The 23,998-nt window shown below is 36.9% G+C and overlaps 4 protein-coding genes across 4 annotated transcripts; 2 read left to right on the top strand and 2 right to left on the bottom strand.

The window, feature by feature from the left end:
- Positions 1-512: 512 nt before the first annotated feature.
- LOC118438153 lies at positions 513-5,001 on the top strand. Its single transcript, XM_035857968.1, has 3 exons — positions 513-2,542; positions 2,642-3,226; positions 3,775-5,001. The coding sequence occupies exons 1-3, from the start codon at positions 2,482-2,484 to the stop codon at positions 4,275-4,277; spliced, it is 1,149 nt and encodes a 382-aa protein (XP_035713861.1). The 5' UTR covers positions 513-2,481; the 3' UTR covers positions 4,278-5,001.
- A 4,879-nt stretch (positions 5,002-9,880) lies between these two features.
- Positions 9,881-10,827, bottom strand: LOC118438269. Its single transcript, XM_035858200.1, has 2 exons — positions 10,675-10,827; positions 9,881-10,372 (listed from the first exon to the last, which is right to left on the bottom strand). Exons 1-2 carry the CDS (start codon positions 10,691-10,693, stop codon positions 9,954-9,956), a joined length of 438 nt encoding a protein of 145 aa, XP_035714093.1. The 5' UTR covers positions 10,694-10,827; the 3' UTR covers positions 9,881-9,953.
- A 3,046-nt stretch (positions 10,828-13,873) lies between these two features.
- On the top strand, positions 13,874-15,248 carry LOC110857503. The gene is made up of 2 exons (XM_022106090.1): positions 13,874-14,944; positions 15,216-15,248. The coding sequence occupies exons 1-2, from the start codon at positions 13,874-13,876 to the stop codon at positions 15,246-15,248; spliced, it is 1,104 nt and encodes a 367-aa protein (XP_021961782.1).
- A 5,162-nt stretch (positions 15,249-20,410) lies between these two features.
- On the bottom strand, positions 20,411-23,156 carry LOC110857502. The gene is made up of 3 exons (XM_022106089.2): positions 22,942-23,156; positions 21,968-22,688; positions 20,411-20,464 (listed from the first exon to the last, which is right to left on the bottom strand). The coding sequence occupies exons 1-3, from the start codon at positions 23,154-23,156 to the stop codon at positions 20,411-20,413; spliced, it is 990 nt and encodes a 329-aa protein (XP_021961781.2).
- Positions 23,157-23,998: the final 842 nt, after the last annotated feature.

The following is a 23,998-nucleotide window of genomic DNA, read 5'->3' as shown; positions in this document are numbered from 1 at the left end:
GGAGGGGGAGGGGATTCTTTGGCTCCAGTGATGTTGTGACACATGTTGAATTGAGGAAGGGGTCTAGAAAATCGCGATTTTTGCGTTACATAATTAATGCACGGCCCCTGTGAAGGAAATAGGTATCACGTTACGCAATCAGCGTAGAAAACCGAGATGGCAAAGCCACGTCCCACAATCCTGGCTTAACGTAGGATTAGGTGACTCATCGTCACAGGTCTAAAAATCTGAACATATTTACGCATTTCTCCGTTCTGGGAATTTATTTTTAAATTCCATCAGATCCATTTGTAGACCAGATCAGTACCAATTTATTAAAAATATGCACTCTAGATTTTAGCAAGTTTTGAAGGAGGAGACCCAATTTTTCTGAAGGTGTTCACTCTTTTTGGGTCTCCTCCTTCAAAACTTGTCAAAATCTAGAGTACATATTTAATAAATTGGTACTGATCTGGTCTACAAATTGATCTGATGGAATTTAAAAATAAATTCCCAGAACGGAGAAAGGCGTAAATATGTTCAGATTTTTAGACCTGTGACGATGAGTCACCTAATCCTACGTTAATACAAGCCCCACTCGCTCAGAACTTTCCGATCGTATCAGCCTTAATGCAACCAGAGTGGTCTGGTGAGCAAGTGCCAATTGTCCTAGCCTTCATCCCCCAAGCTTCCTGTCCAGAGGAGTCGTTCCTTCTCTCGGAGCGAGCATTTGGAATTCTGGAATTTTTGACAATTTTCAAGTACCTATTTATGTATCTGCTAAAATAATTGTTTTAACAAATTATTAATTTAATGGAATATTAAATTTTACATTAAACAGGATAACAGTACAAAGTATGTAGGTGCATACATCAAATATTTTGCATACGTATTTTTAGGTTGGTTCACATTTGCATGGGATACATAAATACGTACATATGTACGTACAGATGAAAAGTGCATGTAAATTCATCTAAATATGCACATATATATGATATTTTTGCAAGTATGTATGTATATATCTACTCACAATTAGTTGATGCCACTAAGAAAATTATTCTACTGTATTAAAGCTTCAGCTTATTCTAGATATATTTATGTATGCATGTGTGTATGTACCCATACTTACAAGTATGTATTTAGTATTTAGTAAGAATAAGGTTTGTGAATGGAGGAGGGGGAAACATTGGTAAAATTAATATGCATGGAAGGAATGAATAGCGTTGAAGCCAAAAGTATATATTTATGCAGAGGATGAATTTATTTGTGTAGACTTCATTCGAACTGACAATGGAGACGCAAACCATGTTCAGCCCAGATTATTTTTGATCATGTTAGTTTGAAAGAGCAAGTCTTTAGAAACAACTTTTGGTAAGGCACTTGCGCAGATGCGCAAAATTCAGCACGTTATTGGCGCCGCAAGTTCGCAAAAACGCATGCTTTTTCAATGTCCACCGCGAGCTCAGCTTTTTTCCGTCTCACTGGTTCGCTTTCTCACTCCCACATTGACCCCGCAACCTTCCACGATTCGCATTTTTCATCAACACTAGAAACTAGTCTCAAGGTCAGAATAATTTGAGGGAGTTTGAGACCCACAGTACCGTAGTATCTCAGAATTCTCAATTTCTGTAAAAGTTCAACTGCGTGCGAATGAAGAGTACTTATTTTCTTCCGATCAAGCTCATCTGTCTGGATTTCATGGTGCGAGTGAAACGGTTTCCTTTTACTCTTTGAATCGTAAGGCTTTTGTAAATAGGTATACACGTATAGTGTTGTTCCGAGCGAAGTATGTATGGTCAGCTTTTAGTTTTTTTTTTCGTTTCAGAATTTATGTAATTATGTAGATTCGTATTGGTCGAAATAAATACGCGTATTTGAATGTTTTTTACAGTTTGAATAAAGTTGAGCAAAATTTGGGTGGCAAAATTCGTTCTTCCTAACACTTGTCCAACATTGTAAAAGATAAGCTCAACTTTGGGCAATGTTTTGCCCCAAATATGATAAAATTTACACAACCAGTTTATAACTTCAAATGTTACTCAACGTACAGCAGATATTATCTAAGAAGTCAGACTTGGTTTGTGTTTTAACTTAAAAAAAATGTGTAGATATGTACCTCAGGAACCCTGGCATCCACTGCACACTTACATATTAGGGACGCATTTACATATGCACAAACACATGGATCTATCCAGAAGCCAAAAATAGAAATTCTCCAGCGTGCTTTTCTCCCCTTCCATCCCGTCAGATTATTCGTTCTAAAATTAACCCTCTTTAAATATTCTGAATAAACTTGTACGCGGTTCGGAAGAAATAAGGTCATACTAAAATTCAACTCTTCATATTATTTTGCAAATTTATTTCTCATTTGTTCACACATTATCCAAAGAAAATAAATACTTGACAGTATACATCATTGGAAAATAAAAATTGGAATTCCATTTCCACGCTAATATCAATAAATTCAATTTTACCTACATATTTATTAAAATAAACTGAAAAATGCCACCTGCATCGTTTACCACGAATTCGACCAGTTACAACAACATTTCAAATTGTCAATGTAAGTAACATTTCGCAACATGTTTAAATATTCCAGAAATTATGTAATTGGTTAAAACGTGGTTAATTAATTTAATCTCCTGCTTCTCCTTTTATGTAGGCGTCCCACCCCCACAAGACGGCTGGATAATATCTTCCCGGCTTGCTTGGCTCTTAGTAGCCGTCATATTCATTTTCAGCTTGCTTATTGTAATCGACCGCGTCATCAATCTCGGAGATTTGTGGGATAAGATTTGCTCAATTTTTATCCCAAGCCCACCAAAGATTCACTGTGCAGGACCGGATTTTACAAGTTTGCGGAAAATGGAAGGGTTTAATTATTCGAGACATATCGACTTTCTGGAAAAACATTTTGTAACTCCATTTCTGAATCGGGCCTTATATCGCAACTCGGGTCAAATAAGGGACAAAATCCCATTCGGCCTTGTTCTTTATGGTGAGGACAAAGTGGCGAAAAATCTTTTGGTGGCAGCCCTTAAGTACGAGTTGGGAATAAGAGGGGAAAATTATTTTTGCACGAGGAAGCCTAATCGTTGGCAACAAATTTATGATGCTGGATTACTCTGTAGTTATGGTAACTACGTAGCCATACGGTGTATAAAGGACGCCCAACTTGTGCAGAATTCCATGATTTACTTGGAGGATATTGATGAATCATCATCAAACCGGGACATCTGTTGCGATTGTAAGATTGTTTTGAATATCATTCATAACCAAATTGCATACATATATCCTTGCCATATCTTATGTAATGTTTATGCATGTCTTAAGGAGAAAGCACTCCTGAATTCTGCAGCAATTGATACAAGCTGGATGCTGGATATTGTACATAATTTTGTTTGCATAATCCTGTAGAAAACATGAATATATACTAGTTTTATTCTGCAGAACTGTATATGCAAATTTGCGCAATTCTGCACAAGTTTGCTTAAAGTTCTCTACACAAAAGTAGGACAAATTGTTGCAGGAAACCCGTCAAAATTTTTTCTCAGGATGCGTAAATGTATTTTTATTTCGAAGACAATGAAGGTATTCATTATTTCTTCATGTCAATATTATGGTGGAGGAATTCTTTTTTCATAAAAAGATGTATTTTTGGTTCGTACACTGAGCTTCGTAAGGCTATATGGTTGCAGATTTATCAAGGCTGACGTGAAATGTCTCAATGTTAAATACATATACGATGGAGTAATAAATACCCGCAATAATATATTTATTCGATCTTTTTTTCAGTTGATAATCCATTCCAGCTTATCTTCTCCTACTTGCACCGTCTAATACAGGGTGACACCCTCGTTGTCATGTCCGTCACCGAAATGGATAAACACATGCGATTTCTTAAAGAAGACTATAACACGCTACCGTTCAAATTCTACCATGTTTCTGACCTAAAAATGGAGCAAATTGTGAAAAATTTTGTGCTTAAGGGAACCTCCACGTGGGACGAGGTTGCGCAACCAAGTAGCGAAATACTTGACCTGATAGTTGACAAGGTAGCCCCCAGTTTTACGAAGCGTGAGGAGCCAGACCCCAGTAAAATTTGTTACTTATGCGAATCCGTGTATAAGCGATGTCTTGACCGGATGTATCCAGAAAATGGGAAAATGAAAGGGAGAAAATTGATCAAAATTAAGGAAATCGCACCCACACGGGAAGATTGGGAGGAGGGAATTTTGGCGTGGTTGGGGGATAGTGAGAAAGTTGATAAGGTTGGTAAAGGGGGAGGAGAGAATTGAGTTACTTGTCATTTAATGAGAATCCTTTTTTAGCAAAAGTGGTGTATCAGTAGACTGATAGAAACATGGTATAGTCAGAAAAGTATTTATTTTTCGGTATTAAAGTTGCTACCGCTAAGTATAAGATTGTACTGGTACGTAAATATTTCCTACCGATATAGCAAAATTTTAATACCGAGCTATTACTATGCGGTATTACTGAGCAATATCGGTTTGATAGATTGATACATATATATGCTAAAATAGTACTGCTTGGTATCATTTTAATACTGGGTTACTCCATGAGTTATGGTAATGGACCTGATGTCGAAAATCGATGTTTTTGAAGTCCTTCAAGTACATATGTGTTAGAGGACCATAGAATATGCAGAAAAATCATTTTCCCCGAATTTTGGAGGTTTCAATGGTGCTAATAATAGGGGGTGTGGCTTCCGTTGAGATACCACCTTTATGCAGCCACTATTGCCAGTCTTACATTGTCAGAAATCTAGTACTAGATGTCTGACAATGTAAGACTATTAAATTTAGTTTCATTTAGGATCACGTGTACGTTTACGTCGTACAGTAGTTAAAATTGCAAATCGACCATTTTATATTCAATTTAGATTTTTCTATAGAAAAATGCGTGGTTTGTAAGTAATTACATTTAAGCAGTTTTTCACAAAGGATTATTGTTTTCTCTAAGGCCTCTGTGAATAAATATATGCCTCTAGATATTAATTAAGTCCTGATTGTTTATATGAAATTAAACATTATTTGGAAAAAATGCATAAAACAAAATGTGAATAAATTTATACTTAAAATAGTTGTCAATCTCTTGCTGTTAGTTTGGAGAGTAATTGCCTACAGTGGAATTGATTGTTATTTCATTTGCATAAATCTCACTATGCTCATTTTTGGCGATACAGGCTTTCCACGTTGAACAACTCTATGTCCTCCGCTAATTAGTTAAAATATTCAAATGAGGTGACTAGCACCATTAGTTCTAGCGTACATTTGAATGCAAGTTGTCGCGATTCAGAAATAATACCGTGGTTTGGTTGAACATCCGAGCTCGGAGGCTCCTTTCACAGTGAGCTGTGGAAATTTCACACGCATTGAATGGGGACGCAAACCATGTTCAACCCAGATTTTTTCGCATATGTTAGTTTGAAGGACAAACTTTCGGAAACAACATTTATACACTTGCAGATACGAAAATTTCTGCAAGTTATTGGCGCTCAAAACTTGCTGCGTCAGCGGAAGTGCCGCACTAAATGTTTTTTTTTCTATAGAGTTTATCTTTCTAACTAATTTGGTCAGAAAATAATCTTGGTTGAACATGGTTTGAGTCCCCATTGTTGGCTAGCCTTCACGGATAAACCAGTCTTTGACCTTGTCTAGACCAGTTAATTGGATTATTTAATTCGACTCGATGGAATTTGCGTTGCGCAGGTTTTTACAAAATGAACAGCTAAATATGTCTCAACTTTGCCAAACATATCTGAATTATATGAACCTACGTAATAACCTGCGAATGGGTACGTGCATATACATACCCATAATTTATTATGGAAATTCGCCCGACATCCTGTTTTCTGACTATATACCAACATATCTCTCATATTATCTTTATGAAATATAGCATAGTTTTCTCACATAATTTATTTGCTTGAGGTACATTATGTAAGTCGTGTAATTACTTAGGTTGGAAAAATTGGACACACCTATGCCTTGTTGGTACCTGTTATACATATTGGGACATTATCCTAACGAACTAATTAGTACTTTATCATAAAAAGGAGCTGACCAGTGTGCGACCATGCGATATAATTTTTTTAACGGCACTTTTCCTTGGCGAATAACTTCTTATTCAAATCGAATACTTATTTGTTACTTATTTGTTACACAAGGTTTGCGTATAATTAATTTGTCCCGATTTTGAAAATTGAAACCCAACGAATACATATTTTTTGTCTTTAGTAGAGCAAAAAATATTCAGAAAACACTAAAAGTATATATGTATATTTTGGTAACCCTGTTTTAATTGGATTTTTTTCAACGCCATTCCAGCATTGCGAAAGAAATTATATGAATTTGTCTACCATAAGTATGTGATCATTTTATCTTAGGGTGAAAATAAGTTAGGATATGGAGTTCGTTCCCGCAACAAAAATTAGTTCTTCTTTGTAAGATTTCTTTAATTTAAGGATGTGTGTTGATGGAATTCTATCAAACTATTGTAAAATATTTATTTATTTACTATTACAGCTCTTCCGACTTCGATTTAAAGCGGGTATTAGAAGATTTTAAAAATGCTCGTTCAATTCCACAAGCTAAAATTACACAACGCTTTTCTATGCCGGACTGGATTGATGTCAGTTTGGCGAAACGAGGGCAAAAGTTTGCTCGAGATAACCTATTCTCAATCTGCATATGTCACGCATTTGGTCTGACAACCATGCCGCATCCGGATTTAGTGAATATCTTACTGTTTACTGGACGCTTATCCAGCCCGGAAGGTGCTACTAAACGTTACTTATCAACTTTTACTGAAATAATGTCGTGGTATGACGAAGGTCTGTGGGGGTCTCGTCTAGGCAGTCATCCAACCGATGTTTTCACTAGGTTCGAGAAAAGTTTTTGTGCAAATCGAGATAAATTGGTTAACCTTCATACGTTATTAATTATTACAGTCTAAAAAGAGTGAGGACGCTGCATTTAAAAATTGCGGAAGCCATATCAAATAAATTTTCACGCGATGGAATTATTCTAAATGCAAGTGACTATTCTGACTATACCCCAGTCGCAACGTGGTCATCCTTTCATAAGGATCTTGAAGAATCAAACATCCCGCTGAGCGAACGCGGTATTCATCCAAATTTTGAGGAAACCAGTAATTTCATACCCTTCAATCAACACGCTCTTAACCTCGCACAATTCGCCTTTGTCGGATATCCCATCCTCTTTCCGGAACGGTTTGGAATATCGCGCCCAAGCGAGGACGACCTGTGGGCTTTCAACCATCTATGGGCCATCCTGGGATACGTTTTAGGCATCGAAGACAAATACAACATTGCCCTCCAACCAGATCTGAAATCCGTGAGGGAAGTTTACCGACAAATATTTGAACGCTACGTAATCCCGGCGGAGTTCCACTGGTGGTCGAATGCTATCTTTCTCGCGGATAATACATTCCAGGTTAGTACAAAAATCTGTTAAAAATCTGATAGAGTCACATACATATGGATTCCGTACTGGATTAGTAGTTTGTGAAAAATTTGTCAATACAACAATATAATGACCGTTATTACCATGTCGGTAGAGTAAGATACGTACATAGTACATACGTACTCCAGTCAGTAATTATTTAATACTGGTTTTCTAAGAGCGCAAATGAGCAACGGCACTAATACATACACAATTATGTGAAATTTGTTCAGCAATTAATGCAGGGTCTTCAAACGATTGCTTTCCCAGCGACGCCAAATTTTATGCTGTATCGGATACTTCGTGACGTCTTTGATGTGACAGCCACAAATATGTGGAAATGTTTAACCTTTAGGGAAAAGTTAACCAGCGCGTTTGTGGACCATATCTTGTTTCCAGTATTGCTAAAAAATCAAGTTACCAGAAATGTCTGTACGTTCGTCACCCTGAATCATGTATTCATAATTAACTTGTTATATAAATATTTTTCAAAAAGTTGTCAATGCAAACGAAAGCGTTAGAATTATTACTTGATATTAATCAATCAAAATTTTTATAACGTAAATATTTAAAAAAATATATAAAATAAAATATGAATTAATTTGTCAACCACAAATTCAATTAACGCAATAATATTTTTCTTACCAAACAGTTAATTGTTTTAGTAATAAAATAAAATGTTGAAACAACTCTGTGTTTAGTCATAAATATTTACGATGGTGACGGAGCTATTTAAAAACAGCAAAATGTACTCGTATATGTACAAATTTATATGAAAAGTTTCGAGCATAATTAGTAGATAATTTTGGTGACTAGTTTTGTGAGTGTTTTGCATGGAATAAAATGAGACGAGCAATCTTAATGCAAATATGTATGTAACCAATTATCTACATATTCGATATACAAAGTTTTCATGTATACAAAACCTGTTCGTCATTAATACATAAATATGTGTCAGTGTTCCGAACACATTTTAATTTCATCTAAATCATTATGTGTAAAAAATGTACAAAATAAAAAAATGCGGAATTGACGATTATATATATAAATTTAATTACATATTCTCTTATTCATCGAAAATAGAACATTTTCATCTCTTAATATACTTAGAATTATTTAAGCATACTCATCAAATCACTCACAAATTTAACAATTCAATATTAACACACTCGCTATAAGATGGCGGAGGGGTATCTTGCCTCCTTTCACTTTGCACCGTTTGGTCACATTCTTGACCCACATTTTCATCCAGTATGGCTTCTTGGACCAACATCTCATTCAGCGGGGGAGCAGAAGGTGTTGCGACGGGGGGTGGGGGCACACCCCGATTTTGTGGCCTAGTCGGCCGAATGTTCGGATTCCTCGACGGTGCAGCACCTGTCCTCCTTCTGTTCATCGCATAGGCAACATCCGTCGGTACTGCGGCACTAGTAGAACATTGCTTGTAACACTTGCAAATGAGGCCAATTAAACCAATTAAACCTAATACAGAAATACAAAACAGAACCGGGATAATAAAAACTGCCGCTTCCTTTCCATGTGTTTCTGTGGGACCGTAGCGAGGATAATGCCTCGTATTCCAAACTGACTACAAAGAAAACAATAGAAACAGCCAAATCAGTGACAAGAACACTCTTAGAAATTTAATGTTAAAAAATACCAGGCGGTATTCATGTATGACTCTGCTCAAGTCGTATTGATAAGTAATACTGACTAATACCTAATATTTAGCTCGGTATTAAAGTATTACCATATCTGTAAGGAAAAAATTTATACACGGACCTGTGTGATTTTAATACCATGCGGTAGAAGCTTACATGCCGAGAAATCAATACCTGATTTGTAACAGTAGTCAATAAACATGGGCTAAGGGCTCACCATAATGTCCTTCTGACGCTGGCACTTTTGCACAATTCCATTTTATCTATTTAATAGAAGAGGTGACAAGGTACACATGATTTCAGCCAGTTTTTACGATAGTATCTGAGGGAATGATAACGTTGTGAGTGTAATAATAATGTTGACGGAGAAGTGGAGAAAGTCAGCTGCGAAAGTTGGTATGAAACATGCGTAGGGTTGTGTAAATGTGAAATGCGTGCATCCGACTTACATACATTCATGCTTCGCACAACGTGTTGCTTTATGTCCACGCATTTGGCACGACCATAACCCCAATACTGCACAAAATGTAATGTGCTCATCGCAAATCTGGACAGGTTAACTATCCTGGAAATTTAATTGTTCATTATTACACTGTTAAAAACCCGGTGTTAATCGTCACCGAACAGTGTGCATAAATATCTTGGTTAGAGCAGGACCCTTGGTTTAATTTCATCTAAATATTTATTTATGTATGCATACAAAATGTATAAAATAAAAAATACGGGATTAACGATTAGACACGTATTGCGAATTCTTTTGTGGAGCGAAAATATACTTTTTAATCTCTTTATACATAGAATTAGATAACAATATTTATAAAATCCGTTATAAATTTTGCAAATCAATATTAACACATTCGCTATACGATGGCGGGGGAGAATCTTGTCTGCTTTCACTTTGGACCGTTTGATCACCAATGTTGTTCAGAATCGCTTCCTGGACCAACACCTCATTCAGTGGGGGAGCCGAAGGTCTTGCGACGGGGGGTGGAGGCATAGGTCGATTCTGTGACTGAAAACTTGACCTCGACGCCACACCAGGCATCGCACTCCTCCTGTCCCTCAGATAGGCAATATCCGTCGGTACCGCAACACTATTTATAGCACATTCTTTGTAACATTTGCAAATGAACCAAATAATACAAACGGCACATAAAAGGCAAACAATAAATAGGAGTGGGGCTAATAAGATTAACCCGTCTTTATAGTCTCTCCCTTCCCATCCACTCCAAGAATACGAGGTGCCTATAAGTTGACAAGGAAAAAAAGTCAATCTCAATTCTACACTCTTAGAAATCCGGTGTTAAAATAGTATCAAACGGTATTCATATATACATAACTCTACAGAAGTAATAAGTAAATCCTTAATAACACGACATTATGGATTTGTCATTTTTACTGAGCCGTGTACGTAATTTTAATATATATTTACCAAGCGGTCCCAGCTTTAATACCGATAAATCATTACCTGCCTGATTTCCAAGAGTAACATGGTTTTGATATGCAAATGACTAAGTGTATATAAAATGTGGTTCATTATTTCTCACCTCGATGTCTTTGTGACATTTGCACACTTCTTAAGCACAATTCCAGTTTATCTTCTTAATGGACGAGGTGGCATGATTTTATGTATAGTTTTCACGATTTTTTTTTCTAGAATCAAAATGTTGCCAAGTAAATAACGATGTTGAGAGAAAGCGGAGAAAGTCAGCTGCGAAAGTGCGTGCAAGGAAAGTTGGTATGAAACATGCGTAGACTTGTGTGAAATGCGTGCACCTTGCGTACTTAGGATCAGAGACGTACATTCATGCTTTCCCATATCCATGCAATTCCTACACCATATCCCCAATACAGAACAACAGGCAATAATGTGTCCATCGTAAATCTGGACAGGATAATTGGTTGCTACCAGATGTATGGTTATGAAATAAATATTGTACCCTATGGAGATTTTTCATAGGATTTTTTTATGGTCACACTTAGGTTAATATTAATTTATATGTAAATATCTATTGCTGGTTAAGAGGGGATAGATATGCAGGGTTAGTCTGTCCGTTTACTATTTTAACTCATAAAATATTCCGTCATAACTGAACATGTACATACTTATGTACAACGACACGTCTTACATGACATTTCACATTCTCAGCAAGGACATTTACTTCATTTATTTTGTTTTCTTGTCACAGCCTCATTATTAATTGTGTAAGTACTTTAAGTAATTACTTTAAACGAGAAATTTTAACTCTCCTGTGTCCTAAAAGTTAGTTATCCACTCGAGCGGTACAAATTTAGCAAACAATATCCAAACCGACAAACAACTTATTTAGACACCTTAACTAAATATGCACAAATTCTAAAATTAGGGCAAAATTGCACGTTTGCAATACTTCGCACATTTTGAAACTTTTGCTACTTCATTTGAAAACCACGTTCCTCCTCGAGCAATAGTAATTTGCCTCTCAAATTAAGAAACAATTATTCCTTTATAACTTTATGTACACCGATTATTTTGAATTGACATACAAACATACAACTTCCTATTATATTCGTATTTAAGTAAGCTCTCAAATTCAATAAATTCTTCAATATCACACAATAGGTTTCTGCACAATCATGTTTTCGTCCCCTGTTTTAAAAAATATTGCAAAATATGTAAAGTTTTTCGAACTCACGAAACTATTTCCAATTTCTTGGGATGTAAAAAGCAACATGTTAGCGATATCAAATTCAAAAGTTGTTTTCCCTTTTTTAACCGTGTTTCTTACGCATCATGTTCTATATTTTGTTTACACATATTACCAATTTTTCCACGCCGTAGTGGACAAAAATTTAGGGGTGCATGTGATGGACATTTTCTGGCTGGGTTTCATGCCTTCTACTTACTACCTCAATTTTGAAGCCATGCTTGGCATTTATCTCAGAAGGAATGAAATGGTGACGTTGTTCAGGTGGATGGTGGGCTTCGATAAGGAATTGATACGTAAGTTCGTACTCTTAGAAATCTGGTATTAAATACCAAATGGTATTCTTATATGACCATGCGAAAGTGGTACTGATATGTTATACCGTTCTACCGTTATACGTTATACATATAAATACTAAATGTTTGGTAGTAAAGTTTTACTACATCGGTAGCACATTTTTACGGACCCGTATAAATTTAACACCAAACGGTTGCAACTTTAACACCGATAAATCAATGGCTACCGGTCTATATATGATTTCAAACATTACGCTAATTTCACCGTTTTTATGATGTATTTATTATCAAAATTTCTAAAAATTTTCAGCTGCACGATTAAAGAATTCTGGGGATGGACCAAACCTGGACGCCACTGTGGCAAATCTAATCATTAAAACGACGGTCTGGACCAATATCGCCTTTAATTTTGTAGTCGCCCTTATCTACATTGTCAAGCCAACCGCGCCGCAATATTTTTACAGCAGTTGGACTGAGGTGGACAAACCCAGATGGATGAATACGGCCGTCTACTTGTTTTCCTTGGTATTTGAATTCTACACAAAAACGGTGGACATCTCGTCATATTTCCTTCTGCAAATGTGGTTTCCTTTATCAGTGGCGTACCTGCTATTTTCCATGTCAACTGTGAGGTTGGAATTTCTAGAAGTTCAATTTCTTTTAAAAATATGTAGTGTAGTGTTACCCTTTCAAAAAGTAAAAACGGTCTGAAATCGATATTAAGTAAACTATACTGAATCCAGAGTAACGTTAAATTAATAAAGAGTAAAGTTTATTCTTGATTTAGTGTGTAGTTTACGCAATGTAGAATTGAGAGAAGATTTATGCATCTACGTTTCAAAAGGGTAGCATTATTTTTAAAGGTGCATTTATCTCCTTGTTTTTGATACGTTTTTTAAATTTCGTTCTAGAAAATCAACACGTTCATTACCCGACCGATTTGCTTGGTACCGTTGCCTATACTTGATTAATCTGCTGCATAACAAGTGCTACCCGGGAACCATGTTGCCCGCAAAATATGTCTTCATGGGTGGGACCATAATTGGCGTGGGCTTCATGATGCTTCGTTTCTATGCAGAAATTAGTTTCCCAGAACAGATGATGACGCTCTTGATGTTTTGCACGTTCTCTTCCACGGCCTTTTTCTACTTGCATATTTCTGGAAAAGTTTTTAAAAATAGTGGAAATTTGCGAGAAAAGTTGAGTAGTTTGGCTGGCGTAGGAGTTTGGTCGACGAGAGAAAGGAAACTTTTGAAAAGAGAAGCCAAATCGCTGCAGTCCTTCGGGGTCAGAGTAGGATCGATCAGGGCGACGAGTTACATTGCGCTGAATGCATTTTTCTCTACGGTAACGAGTGGATTTACAACCGTCTTGGTAACATTTCCGGTGGATGGCGCAGATGGCGTATAATTTGAGAATTTTTTTTACAAATATTGGGGGTGTTCATTACTAGTTTTCCTCGTTAACAAATGTTCGCATAGAAGCTTCGGTTTTAAAATTCGTTTGTTAACTTGCGCATATTTGAGTATAATACCTGCATTAACTGTATTCGGTTTGCAATTTTTCAAAATAATGTTGCAATTCTAAAATGTGAACTTGAAGTGAATTCCCCCATTTTTATTTTTTTGTGACGAAACTGAAGTGGGTACTTATTCAAGCGTATACGGACCTCATCCAACTTAAATGTTTCCAGAGAAAATTGTAATTCTTCTGTAAAATGGAAGTGAATTTACTTCAGTGATCATGTCTGTGATCATGTGATCATGTCCACAACCAAATACGAAGAAAAAATTGAAGAACTTCTAACTGATCCGAATTACACCATCATTCCCAACGACCCTACGAAATCAGTAGAACACGAAATTCACACCCTTGCGAAGAATTTATTCAAATTAAAAAGAATCGACAAAAATCAATACCAACACATTTCTCCTTCTAACTCAAAGATCCCAAAATTCTATGGATTACCTAAAATCCATAAAGACGGTCTACCCTTTCGTCCCATTGTTGATTTCCGAAATTCGCCCTCTTACAATCTGGCTCATTTTCTAAACAGGATCCTAAAATGTGTCACATCAAAATTCCCCACGACGCTAAAAAACTCCTACGAGTTTGCAGATAAAATCAAGAATTTTATTGTCCCACCCAACCATGAATTGGTCTCATTTGATGTCACTTCATTATTCACACGCGTTCCAATTCAACAAACCCTTGACTACATCAAAAAGCGACTGGACTCCTGCAATGATTGGAAAGCAGTTACAAAACTGACATCGGAAGAAGTAATGAAATTGATCAAAGTAACAGTCAACTCCAACTACTTTACTCGTAATGGGAAAATCTACAAACAAAACGATGGAACACCTATGGGAAGCCCGATTTCACCTATCTTTGCAGAATTCTGTCTACAAGAATTAGAAGAGCAATTAATATTGAACAATCCGGACATCCCTTTTTACCAAAGGTTTGTGGATGACTCCAACGGCTGTATCCAGGTGGGCAAGAAGGAGAGTATCCTCCAATCTCTCAACAGTTTTCATCCCAGTATACAATTTACATGCGAAACTGAAGAAAATTGCAAACTACCGTTTTCGGATGTTTTAATATCCCGAGATGAAGATGGAGCCATTCACAGACAAGTTTATCCCAAGCCGACCCACACTGGGAGATACCTCAACTATAATTCATATCACCATCCATCCCAAAAGTTGGCCGTAATTGATGCCCTAAGTTATCGAGCTTTCAAAATATGCGATGATGAATATTTAGAAAATGAACTAAAATTAATAACAAGCTCTTTAATGACACACGGATATCCGAAAAGTTTAATCAAAGTAAGAATAGAAAAAATGAGGGCAAAATTTTCAACCCAACCTACTAGCCATGAAAATCAAGACGAGGCAAAATCACCAAGAATAATCTTACCATATATGGGACCACTCACCCACCGATTAACGGCTTACTTACGCAAGAACCTAAATTGCGAGTTCGGATATTTAACTGGAAAAAAGATGAAACAAATAATATGTTCCTACAAGGAGAATCCACCACCCGATAAAGTAGGAATTTATAAAATTAAATGCTCTTGTCCCTCTATGTATATAGGTGAGACAAGCCGTTCGCTTAATCAACGCGTAAAAGAACATCTAAATGACGTCAAGAAGAAAAATGTAAAATCAGCGGTGGCACTACACATCATGGAGAATCCCAACCACGATATCAACCAAGACTCAGCAAGTCTAATTCTACCCGAACGGCGAAATTTTCACAGAAAATTTCTTGAAAGTTTATACATCCGTAAAACCTCTGACGCCATGAATCAAGACCACGGCATGAACCTCAATCCAATCTGGTCTTCACTAATGTTACCTCTGATCAAGCGCCCCTAACAACGATACCGTTTTTTGAATAATAAAATAATTTATGATTAGTTTTGTGAGTGAAATCAATCTTGTTTTCTCGATTTCCAATATTGTCCCTGAAGATGATACTAGTGTGTATCGAAAGCTAGGAATAAATATCTGCATTATCACAACAACCATGTCGTCCGATAAATCCAATACATAACTATATGTATTTTCCATTAAAGCGGGTACAAATTGAGCTAAACTACATAATTATATTATTGCAAAATTATACCCTGAGAATATCGTACATTTTGAAAATTCGCTTACCTATTTATCCTTGCAAACCCATGTTACGTCTCGCAAAATAAAGATATCAATTAAGTCGCCTCTAAAACTGTGAAGTAATTATTCCTAATCATGCACCAACTCGTTTAATTGAGTTCCTGTATTTAAACTCGCAAACTCAATAAACTCTTCCATATTTCCGTATTATCACGAAATAACTAGATTCTTCACAGTTCCTTAGGAATCATGTTTTCGCCCCATGTTTTGCAAAATTTTGCAAAATACATAAAAGTTTACGAGCCCTTGAAGCTATTTCCCATTTCTTGGGATGACGAAAGAAACGTTTTAAAAATTTCAAATTCACGAATTGTTCCACCTTTCCTAATCTTATTTCTTACTCATCATGTCCTTTATTTCGTGTACTCATATTACCAAACTTGGGAGTACATGTCATGGACATTTTTTGGCTGGGGTTTATGCCCTTAACTTATTACATCAATTTTGAAGCCAAGCTTGGCATTTGGCTCAGAAGGAATGAAATGGTGACACTGTTCAGGTGGATGGTTAGTTTCGATAAGGAGTTGGAAGGTAAGTACACTCAAAAGACACCTTTCGCAGAAGTAACTTTATAATGGTCCTGCAAACCGAAAAACGCGACGGGGTTCCGATTTAAATTCAAATTTTTTCGAACCTAGAATATTTTTTAACCCCGTTTCACCCTTACAATTGATTGTAGAAATATCTACATGTATTTCTTCAAAATATGGCGTTTTTATATACACAATTCATAGGGAAACCTTTGCAAACCTCCTAACGTATATGATAGTGAATCAGTGAATGTATGTACATAAACGTAGCATAATACCAATAAGAGTTAAAATGACTTGCGAAAGGTGTCTATTTTAAATTTTTATGCTGCATTAAATTGTCTGAATATCCTAAATTTTCAGCGGCACGATTCAAAAATTTTGAAAGTCCAACAAACTTGGAGTCCCGTTTGGCAAACTTCATCGTTAAAACTACTGCCTGTATGAATGTCACCTTTAACCTTGTAGTCGCCCTTATCTACATCGTCAAGCCAACCGCGCCTCAATATTTGTACAGCAGTTGGTCCGAGGTGGGCAAACCCGAGTGGATGAATATGACTGTCTATTTGATCTCTTTGGCTTTTGAAGTTTTCACGAAAACTGCAGACATCATGTCGTATTTCATTATGCAAATGTGGTTTCTCTTATCGGTGGCGTACTTGATCTTTGTCATGTCCACAGTGAGGTTGGTATTTAAGATAATCGTGGTATTCCGTTATACATAATCCGATCCGACCGGATAATCCAGCCAATTTCCATAACATGGATCAAATCCGATCGGATTATCCGGAAAATTACTATAACATGAATCGAATTCGACCGGATTTACGGTCCGAATATTTATGAAGTTGGACTACTTATCACGCTATTTCTTTAAGATTTTAAAAATTCCTTTTCAGAAAATCGACAAATTCTTTACCTCGCCGGTTTTCCTGGTACCGTTGTCTATACCTGATCAACCTTCAACACAATGGATGCTACCTGGCCACCATGTTCCCATTCCGATATGTCTTCATGGCTGGATCTCTGGTTTCCGTGGGCTTCATAATGCTTCGTTTGTATGCAGAAATTAGTTTTCCAGAGCAACTCATGACAGCTTTGATGTTTATAACGTTCCTTTTCACGGCCTTTTTCTACTTGCATATTTCTGGAAAAGTGCTTAAAAATAGTGGGAACTTGCGAGAAAAGTTGAGAAGATTGGCTGGCGTGGGAGTTTGGTCGACTAAAGAGAGGAAACTTCTGATAAAAGAGGTCAAATCTTTGCAGTCGTTCGGACTCAGAGTAGGATCGATCCGGGCGACAAGTTATATTGCGCTGAACGCGTTCTTTTCTACTGTAGCGAGTGGGTTTACGACCGTGTTGGTGACATTCCCGGTGGATGAAGTGTAATTTTAGGCATATTTTGTACAAATATTGGAATTTCTGTGGTTGTGGTGCAATTGAAAATGGGTTCTAATGCTTGTATTTACCTGTGTATACTCTTAGAAATATAATGTTAGAATAATGCCGGACGGTTTCATATACGACTTTACTATGTAGGTAAACTGGTAAAGATAAATAACACCGTCAACCGTGCAGTGATAGCTCGGTATTAAAGTTTTACAATATCGGTAGCAAATTTTTTACGGACGACCGGTATAATTTTAGTACCTAACGGTAGCGCAGTTTAAAAACTGAGAAATCAATACCTGCCTTAATATACCAATGTATGTTTTATTTCCTGGTATTAACCTGGTTCCCATGGAATGAAATAAGTGGGTTTTACAAATTTAATTTATCAAATTTCACAAATTTTGTCATTAAAACAAATTGGCGATAAAGTCTGGACGGAAATTTACTCCAGCCATTTAATGGAGCAATTATGGTATATTGAAGTGAATTTAAGTAATGATTTATACATATTTATTTATAACTTCTAGAATACAGGGTGTTAATAAAGTCCGATCCCATTTTTCCTGTAAAAAAGTGAAGGCTAGTATAAAAAAAACTACCCGTGATACTTACAAAAAATGTTCGACATATTTACCTTAGTATTTGGTCTTGTTACCATTTACTTTAACCATGCCCTCAACTCTTTGTTTAAGGCTCTGTGCTAATTTTTCCAATGTGCCTCTGGAAATCGAATTCCATACATCTTGAACTTTTTTTTACTAGCTCTTCCCTCGTCCGGGGTTGTGGCTCTTTGTATACATTTTCCTTAAGTATGGACCACTGGTTCTTCAGGGGATTCAAATCTGGGCCGTTAGCGGCCCACACCCCCTTGCTCCAGACCGTTGAAACTTGCGTCTTGATGAGACTCAAACTCGCTTTTGCTGTATGGGCTATAGTACCATCCTGCATGAAAACTATTTTTCTTTCATTCGGAAATATTTCCTTGTTCCCCATGCTATCGAAATAGATAGGTAATATTTTTTCCATATAATGCTTTGCATTGACTGATTGGCCTTTTGGTATGATATGTAGAGGGGTCACGCAACGTGCACAAAATCCACCCGCTACCATAACTTTAAGCCCGAATTTTGGGATCGCTCTTGATGGTACATCCGATTTGTTTTCTGTCCTGTAACGAACATTTTGTTGGTTCAATTTTGGATATAGTTCAATAATAGATTCGTCAGTCCAAAGGATGTGACTGCGCAATTCTTCACCAAGTCTTTTTTCACTCAAATGGGCACTTTTCTGAAGGAGTTCTTCAAATTTCAGACGGTCATCGATATATTTTTGTGACATGAGAGGTTTTTTTGGTTAGTTTGTAAGCTGTGTGACCCCACTTCGTAGTTTTCACAAATTTTTGCACGGTCACACAGTTAATTTGCTTCTTCTTCTCTTTATAGCGTTTTGAGTCATTTAACTCCCTTGCTCAATTACGTAATGAACTACCGGTTTTCTTGCAAAGTCTGTTTTTAATCATTCTTTTTGTGGTAGGTGACACCTTTCTGGGTCGCCCTGGTCGCTTTTTGTCGTGGACAAAATTTTTATTCTTCCATTTCCAAACAGTTCTGCGGCTGCAGCCCAATTTTTGCACAATTTCTGTAGGTTTAAGCCCCTGCTGATGCAATGTTTGTATCTCAACTCTAAGATGCTCATGACTTACACGTTTAGTTGTTCCTCCCATGGTAAAAATTTGAAATAAATAACTTCACTGGTTCAAAAGTTCCAGCTGAATTTGTAACAACCACGCTCCAAAAAATGCATGGGATCGGACTTTTTTAACACCCTTTATGAGCAAAATTGAGATATTTTATTATGGAAAATTTTACAGAATTTTTCAAACATTTGCATCGCTTTATTTACATTTAGAGATTGATTCATACACACTGTTTAAATTATGAAATACAAAATTTATTAGAAGCATTCGAATAAAATATTTGATGTGAAATGATAACTTTTTTTCGGTTTAGTCCGAATCATAAAATTGTCATGTCCGTCCGTCCGTCCTTCGATAATTCTCGAACGAGTCGAAACTTTTACCACAAGTATGTTGGACAAAGTTAGGAAACGAGTTCGAAGATGAGTGACATCGGTTCAATGGTTGACCAGTCGTCGGAGTGGGTGGGGTATTATGCACCAAAATTTCAAAATTGTATTAAAACTCAGAAATTTTGTACAAAAGTCAATCTGGTTCGGGCTAAGCAAACTCTATTGATTTACATAGGTAGGGTGACCATGTTTGTCCTGACCAAAACCGGGACATTATTTGGCAAAAAAATTTGAATAATATCTAGTGCTTGGTGAAAAACATTTCATAATATCTAGTGCTTGGCGGTTCAGATATCACCGAATTTTTAGAAAGAACCAAGAAAGCCAATTAAGTAAATATTACATGCACTTTATTGGTATTTACATAGGTGCTAAAATCGACTTTTCATCGATATTTTGGCGAAAAAGTAAGATAATTTAATTTTTTCCTACGATTTTAAAAACCGGGACACTTTGTCAAAACCGGGACTTTTTCGGGACGGCGTCCCGGGGACGCCGGGACAAGGTTTGAAAAGCGGGACATGTCCCGGCTAAACCGGGACGTTTGGCCACCCTACATGGAGTACATGAACGACCGAAATTTTGGGGTTGCTTCGTTGCGTTAGGGATGAGAGTCGCAACTGGCCTGATCCAAGGACAAAGTGCGACCTTGACCCTGCAAAAATATTCATGGCAAATAATCGCTTTTTTTAATCGCATGATGATAATAATGTTTATTCACAATAAACTATCCAAAGAATAAGCGTATGGTAGTTTTTATAGATAATTACCTATGCTTGTAATACACGCCAGGCAATCAAACTTATTTATTTATTTATTTCCTGATTTTTAGATTTTAAGAAAACATCAAACTTTTTTAATTTCATTCATTTTTCGAATCACTTGTGGACACCGAGGTAAATGATTGACGGCAAGATTGCAAATTTTTTTGGAAGATATTGACTGGCCACTGGCTCCTTTTGGGTTCAATGTCTCAAATAAACCGTCGCAAACGCGCATACGGAAGTAGCTTCAGACGTACTTCACCCCAAACGGTCCCACCACAACTCGGGAACACTTAATTTCACTCTATTTCACCTATAGATTAATTTTTTGTAAAAATCTCATTTTGCCCCAACCACACCCCCTGGCGCCGAAGGGGTGCGGCAAAATCGGGGAAACACTCAATTTCACTTAATTTCACTTAATTTCATTTAATTTCACTCAATTTCACTTAATTTTACCCATAGAATAAATTGCACTAAAAATCTCATTTTGCCCCAACCACACCCCCTGGGGCCGAGGGGGTGTGGCACAATCGGGGAAGCACTTAATTTCACTTAATTTCACTTAATTTCATTTAATTTCACTCAATTTCACTTAATTTTACCCATAGATTAAATTGCACTAAAAATCTCATTTTGCCCCAACCACACCCCCTGGCGCCGAGGGGGTGTGGCACAACTCCGGAACACATAATTTTACTCTATTTCACCTATAGATTAAATTGCACTAAAAATCTCATTTTGCCCCGACCACACCCCTGTCGCCAAAGGGGGTGTGGTCCGGTTGCCCCCAAAAGTTGATAGGATCCTCCCCCTGGGGTCCTATGTATCATGGCGAAAACCGATTTCGATTATCTCGATCCGTTCTCCTGATATCCTGCTGACAGACAGACGGACAGACAGACAGACAGACAGACAGACAGACAGACAAAGTCTTCACATAAAGTAGCTGAAGCTACTTAATAATTTGGCTGCAGCGTCGTCCCCAAAGTCATTCGCCGCCCCGTCTAAAAAGCATAGCATTCATATGATTAGCTTTTGCACAACCAAATTAATGAGGAAGTTCACGCGGATATTTGTAATACAGCAAACTGAGCATGTTTTCCAAAATGTAATATAACATGACATCATGCAAAAAGATGCCCTTGATTTCTCGCAACTTGCGTTTGCATGTATTTCACTTCTTGGTAACTTGCGCCATAGTTAAATTATAACATTGGCGCAAGTTACCAAGAAGTGAAGTATAACCCCACGTTTAGTTTACAACAGTTTTATTTGAGTAATCTTTCTGCAATTTGCGAATTGACTGATTTTTTGTAATCTGCTCATTTACATAGTGAGTACAAACATCAGCGTGAATTTCCTTATTTATTTATTACTCCTCCTTTCCTTACCCCCAAGCTTGGCTGATTTTGACTTTCAATACACATCATCGGCGTCATTATCAAACCGAGCATAACTCCGTAAAACATGCAGTTTTCATACTCCTCCATAAAATCTTGGAAGTCCAATCCGTCCCCTGCTCGCCTATTTACTCCCAATTTTTTAAGAAATTGGATAAAGTGGCCATCATACCACTTGAGGTACTCTTCCTCCATACCGACGTCCAAGTGGGGGACGCAAGCGTACAAAAAATACGACACTTCTACCGATCTCGGTGCACATCTCGCAATCTGAAAGTCGAGCAACTTGAGGTCGATGACTTTATCTTCGTGGTCGTATAAAAACATGATATTATTCGTCCAACAGTCTCCATGACTTATGACGCCGTTCGTCGTATCGGATGCAATCCTGCTTATTTCGCTTAATAAATAAGGATCGATTGTATTATCGTGACAAAATAGTGCCAAGGTTTCTGCTTCTTTGAGGTGTCCGGTGTCCCGAAGAAGCTTTACTTCACAACGGAGCACCGATTGGGAGTAATCTTTCAGCGAGTTTTCCTCCTTGGTCGGGTCGGGAAACATTTTTTCTTCGAGGAATGGATAAGTCGACAGGATTTTGGCACCATCCCCACCGAATTGAGCGAAAGATATGGCGTGAAATTTTGCCAGTGTGGAGAGCACGAGGAGAACTTGGGGATGAGACAGACCGGTGGTTCGATCCGCCATTTTGTAGCTGTTTAAAATTGGCAAATAATTAATAAAAACATAATGAAGGTATTCATGCATTACGAGTTCGAACAGTTAGCAAAAAATAAAGTTCCAGGTTGGCAAAAAATGGGGTGAAAATTCATTTGTGAACTTTTGCGCAAATTTATTTTCAGAATTATATTGCGATCCGAACATGCGAACTCGTAATGAATACCCCCAATATATATGCAAATTCGCATTAAAAAATTCGTCTCAAATTTCCGCAGATTTATATTTACCCTTGTCCTCGTAAGTTTTCCATTGCGACGAAGTCACCTGCTCCTCCGTCTGACGTCAAGCATGACGGCCAATCACTAAGGATTTCGCCATCCTGAATTTTTTTCTCTTTCTGAAACCGTACCATCGCTGGGAGGACTTCGGCATACATGTTGACCTCTTTGGTAAAGACATCTATTTTATTGAGCTCTTTGACTCGAAGCTCATTGTTCGGCATGATTTTAATCATGACGTCAAGTTTTTCCTCGCATCCGATATATGCATTTATGTAAATACATATATATGTATTTACATAAATGCAAAACAACAACATTGACGGTTAACTTTCTGGAATAAATATGGAAATTTGTGCAATATTTCCTACTGGAGTTTCCTAGAATTGCAAGGGACCCTTAAAATGTTTTTCTTATTATCAGGGTGAAAAAATACTACGATTATTTATATTCCAGGTTACTTTATTCGTTACATGATTCCATTGCACAATTTTTCATATCACTAACAAAAATAGAAAGGGTTTTCCAGGAAGTTTATTTCCAACACACCACTAAAGCCTCGACTTTTAACCCTTCCCATTCATTCTTGGACCCTTCACATTTCCACAATTTCGCCTTCACTCGACCGCTTTAAATAACGCATTTACGCACAATAATTCTCATTACCATTCTGCCCTCTGAACGTTAAACATCTTCGCATTTTATAACTTTACGTCAAATACTCCACAGTTTAAAATAAATTTTTAAGCCAATTTGGTTAAGTGAATTAATTAAAGTAATATTTTAGTTCTTGCTTATTGAGTAAATTTCAAACCTAACATATTTATATCGTTGTTACAAAAATACTTCAAACTCTAGTCTACGTACCACATTAATTATTAAAGTTAGTGATTTAAAATCAGTAAGCTCATCTGCAGAAATGGAATCAATTTTTACATTTCATCAAGCAAACTTTGTTGGACGCCTAATTAATTTCAATTTATATTCGTCCGAAATATTAAAAACTTGTCAATAATTTTGGATAACTGAAAAATTTCTTACATAAATAAATACTAACCGTTACATT

This window comes from Folsomia candida, unplaced genomic scaffold, assembly GCF_002217175.1.
Source record: "Folsomia candida strain VU population unplaced genomic scaffold, ASM221717v1 Fcan01_Sc019, whole genome shotgun sequence".
Taxonomy (NCBI): Eukaryota; Metazoa; Arthropoda; class Collembola; order Entomobryomorpha; family Isotomidae; genus Folsomia; species Folsomia candida.
This window is presented reverse-complemented; position numbering and strand designations above follow the sequence as displayed.

Bases quoted from the DNA above. Each gene is read 5' to 3' on its own strand.
- LOC118438153 (XM_035857968.1), top strand. From the start codon at position 2,482: ATGCCACCTGCATCGTTTACCACGAATTCGACCAGTTACAACAACATT. The intron at 2,543-2,641 runs GTAAGTAACATT...CCTTTTATGTAG, and splicing joins CAACATTTCAAATTGTCAAT to GCGTCCCACCCCCACAAGAC. The intron at 3,227-3,774 runs GTAAGATTGTTT...TCTTTTTTTCAG, and splicing joins CCGGGACATCTGTTGCGATT to TTGATAATCCATTCCAGCTT.
- LOC110857503 (XM_022106090.1), top strand. From the start codon at position 13,874: ATGTCCACAACCAAATACGAAGAAAAAATTGAAGAACTTCTAACTGAT. The intron at 14,945-15,215 runs GTAAGAATAGAA...CTATGTATATAG, and splicing joins ATCCGAAAAGTTTAATCAAA to GTGAGACAAGCCGTTCGCTT.
- LOC110857502 (XM_022106089.2), bottom strand. From the start codon at position 23,156: ATGCCGAACAATGAGCTTCGAGTCAAAGAGCTCAATAAAATAGATGTC. The intron at 22,689-22,941 runs GTAAATATAAAT...AATTTTAAACAG, and splicing joins GAAAACTTACGAGGACAAGG to CTACAAAATGGCGGATCGAA. The intron at 20,465-21,967 runs GTAAGGAAAGGA...ATATTTTTGCAG, and splicing joins AAAATCAGCCAAGCTTGGGG to GGTCAAGGTCGCACTTTGTC.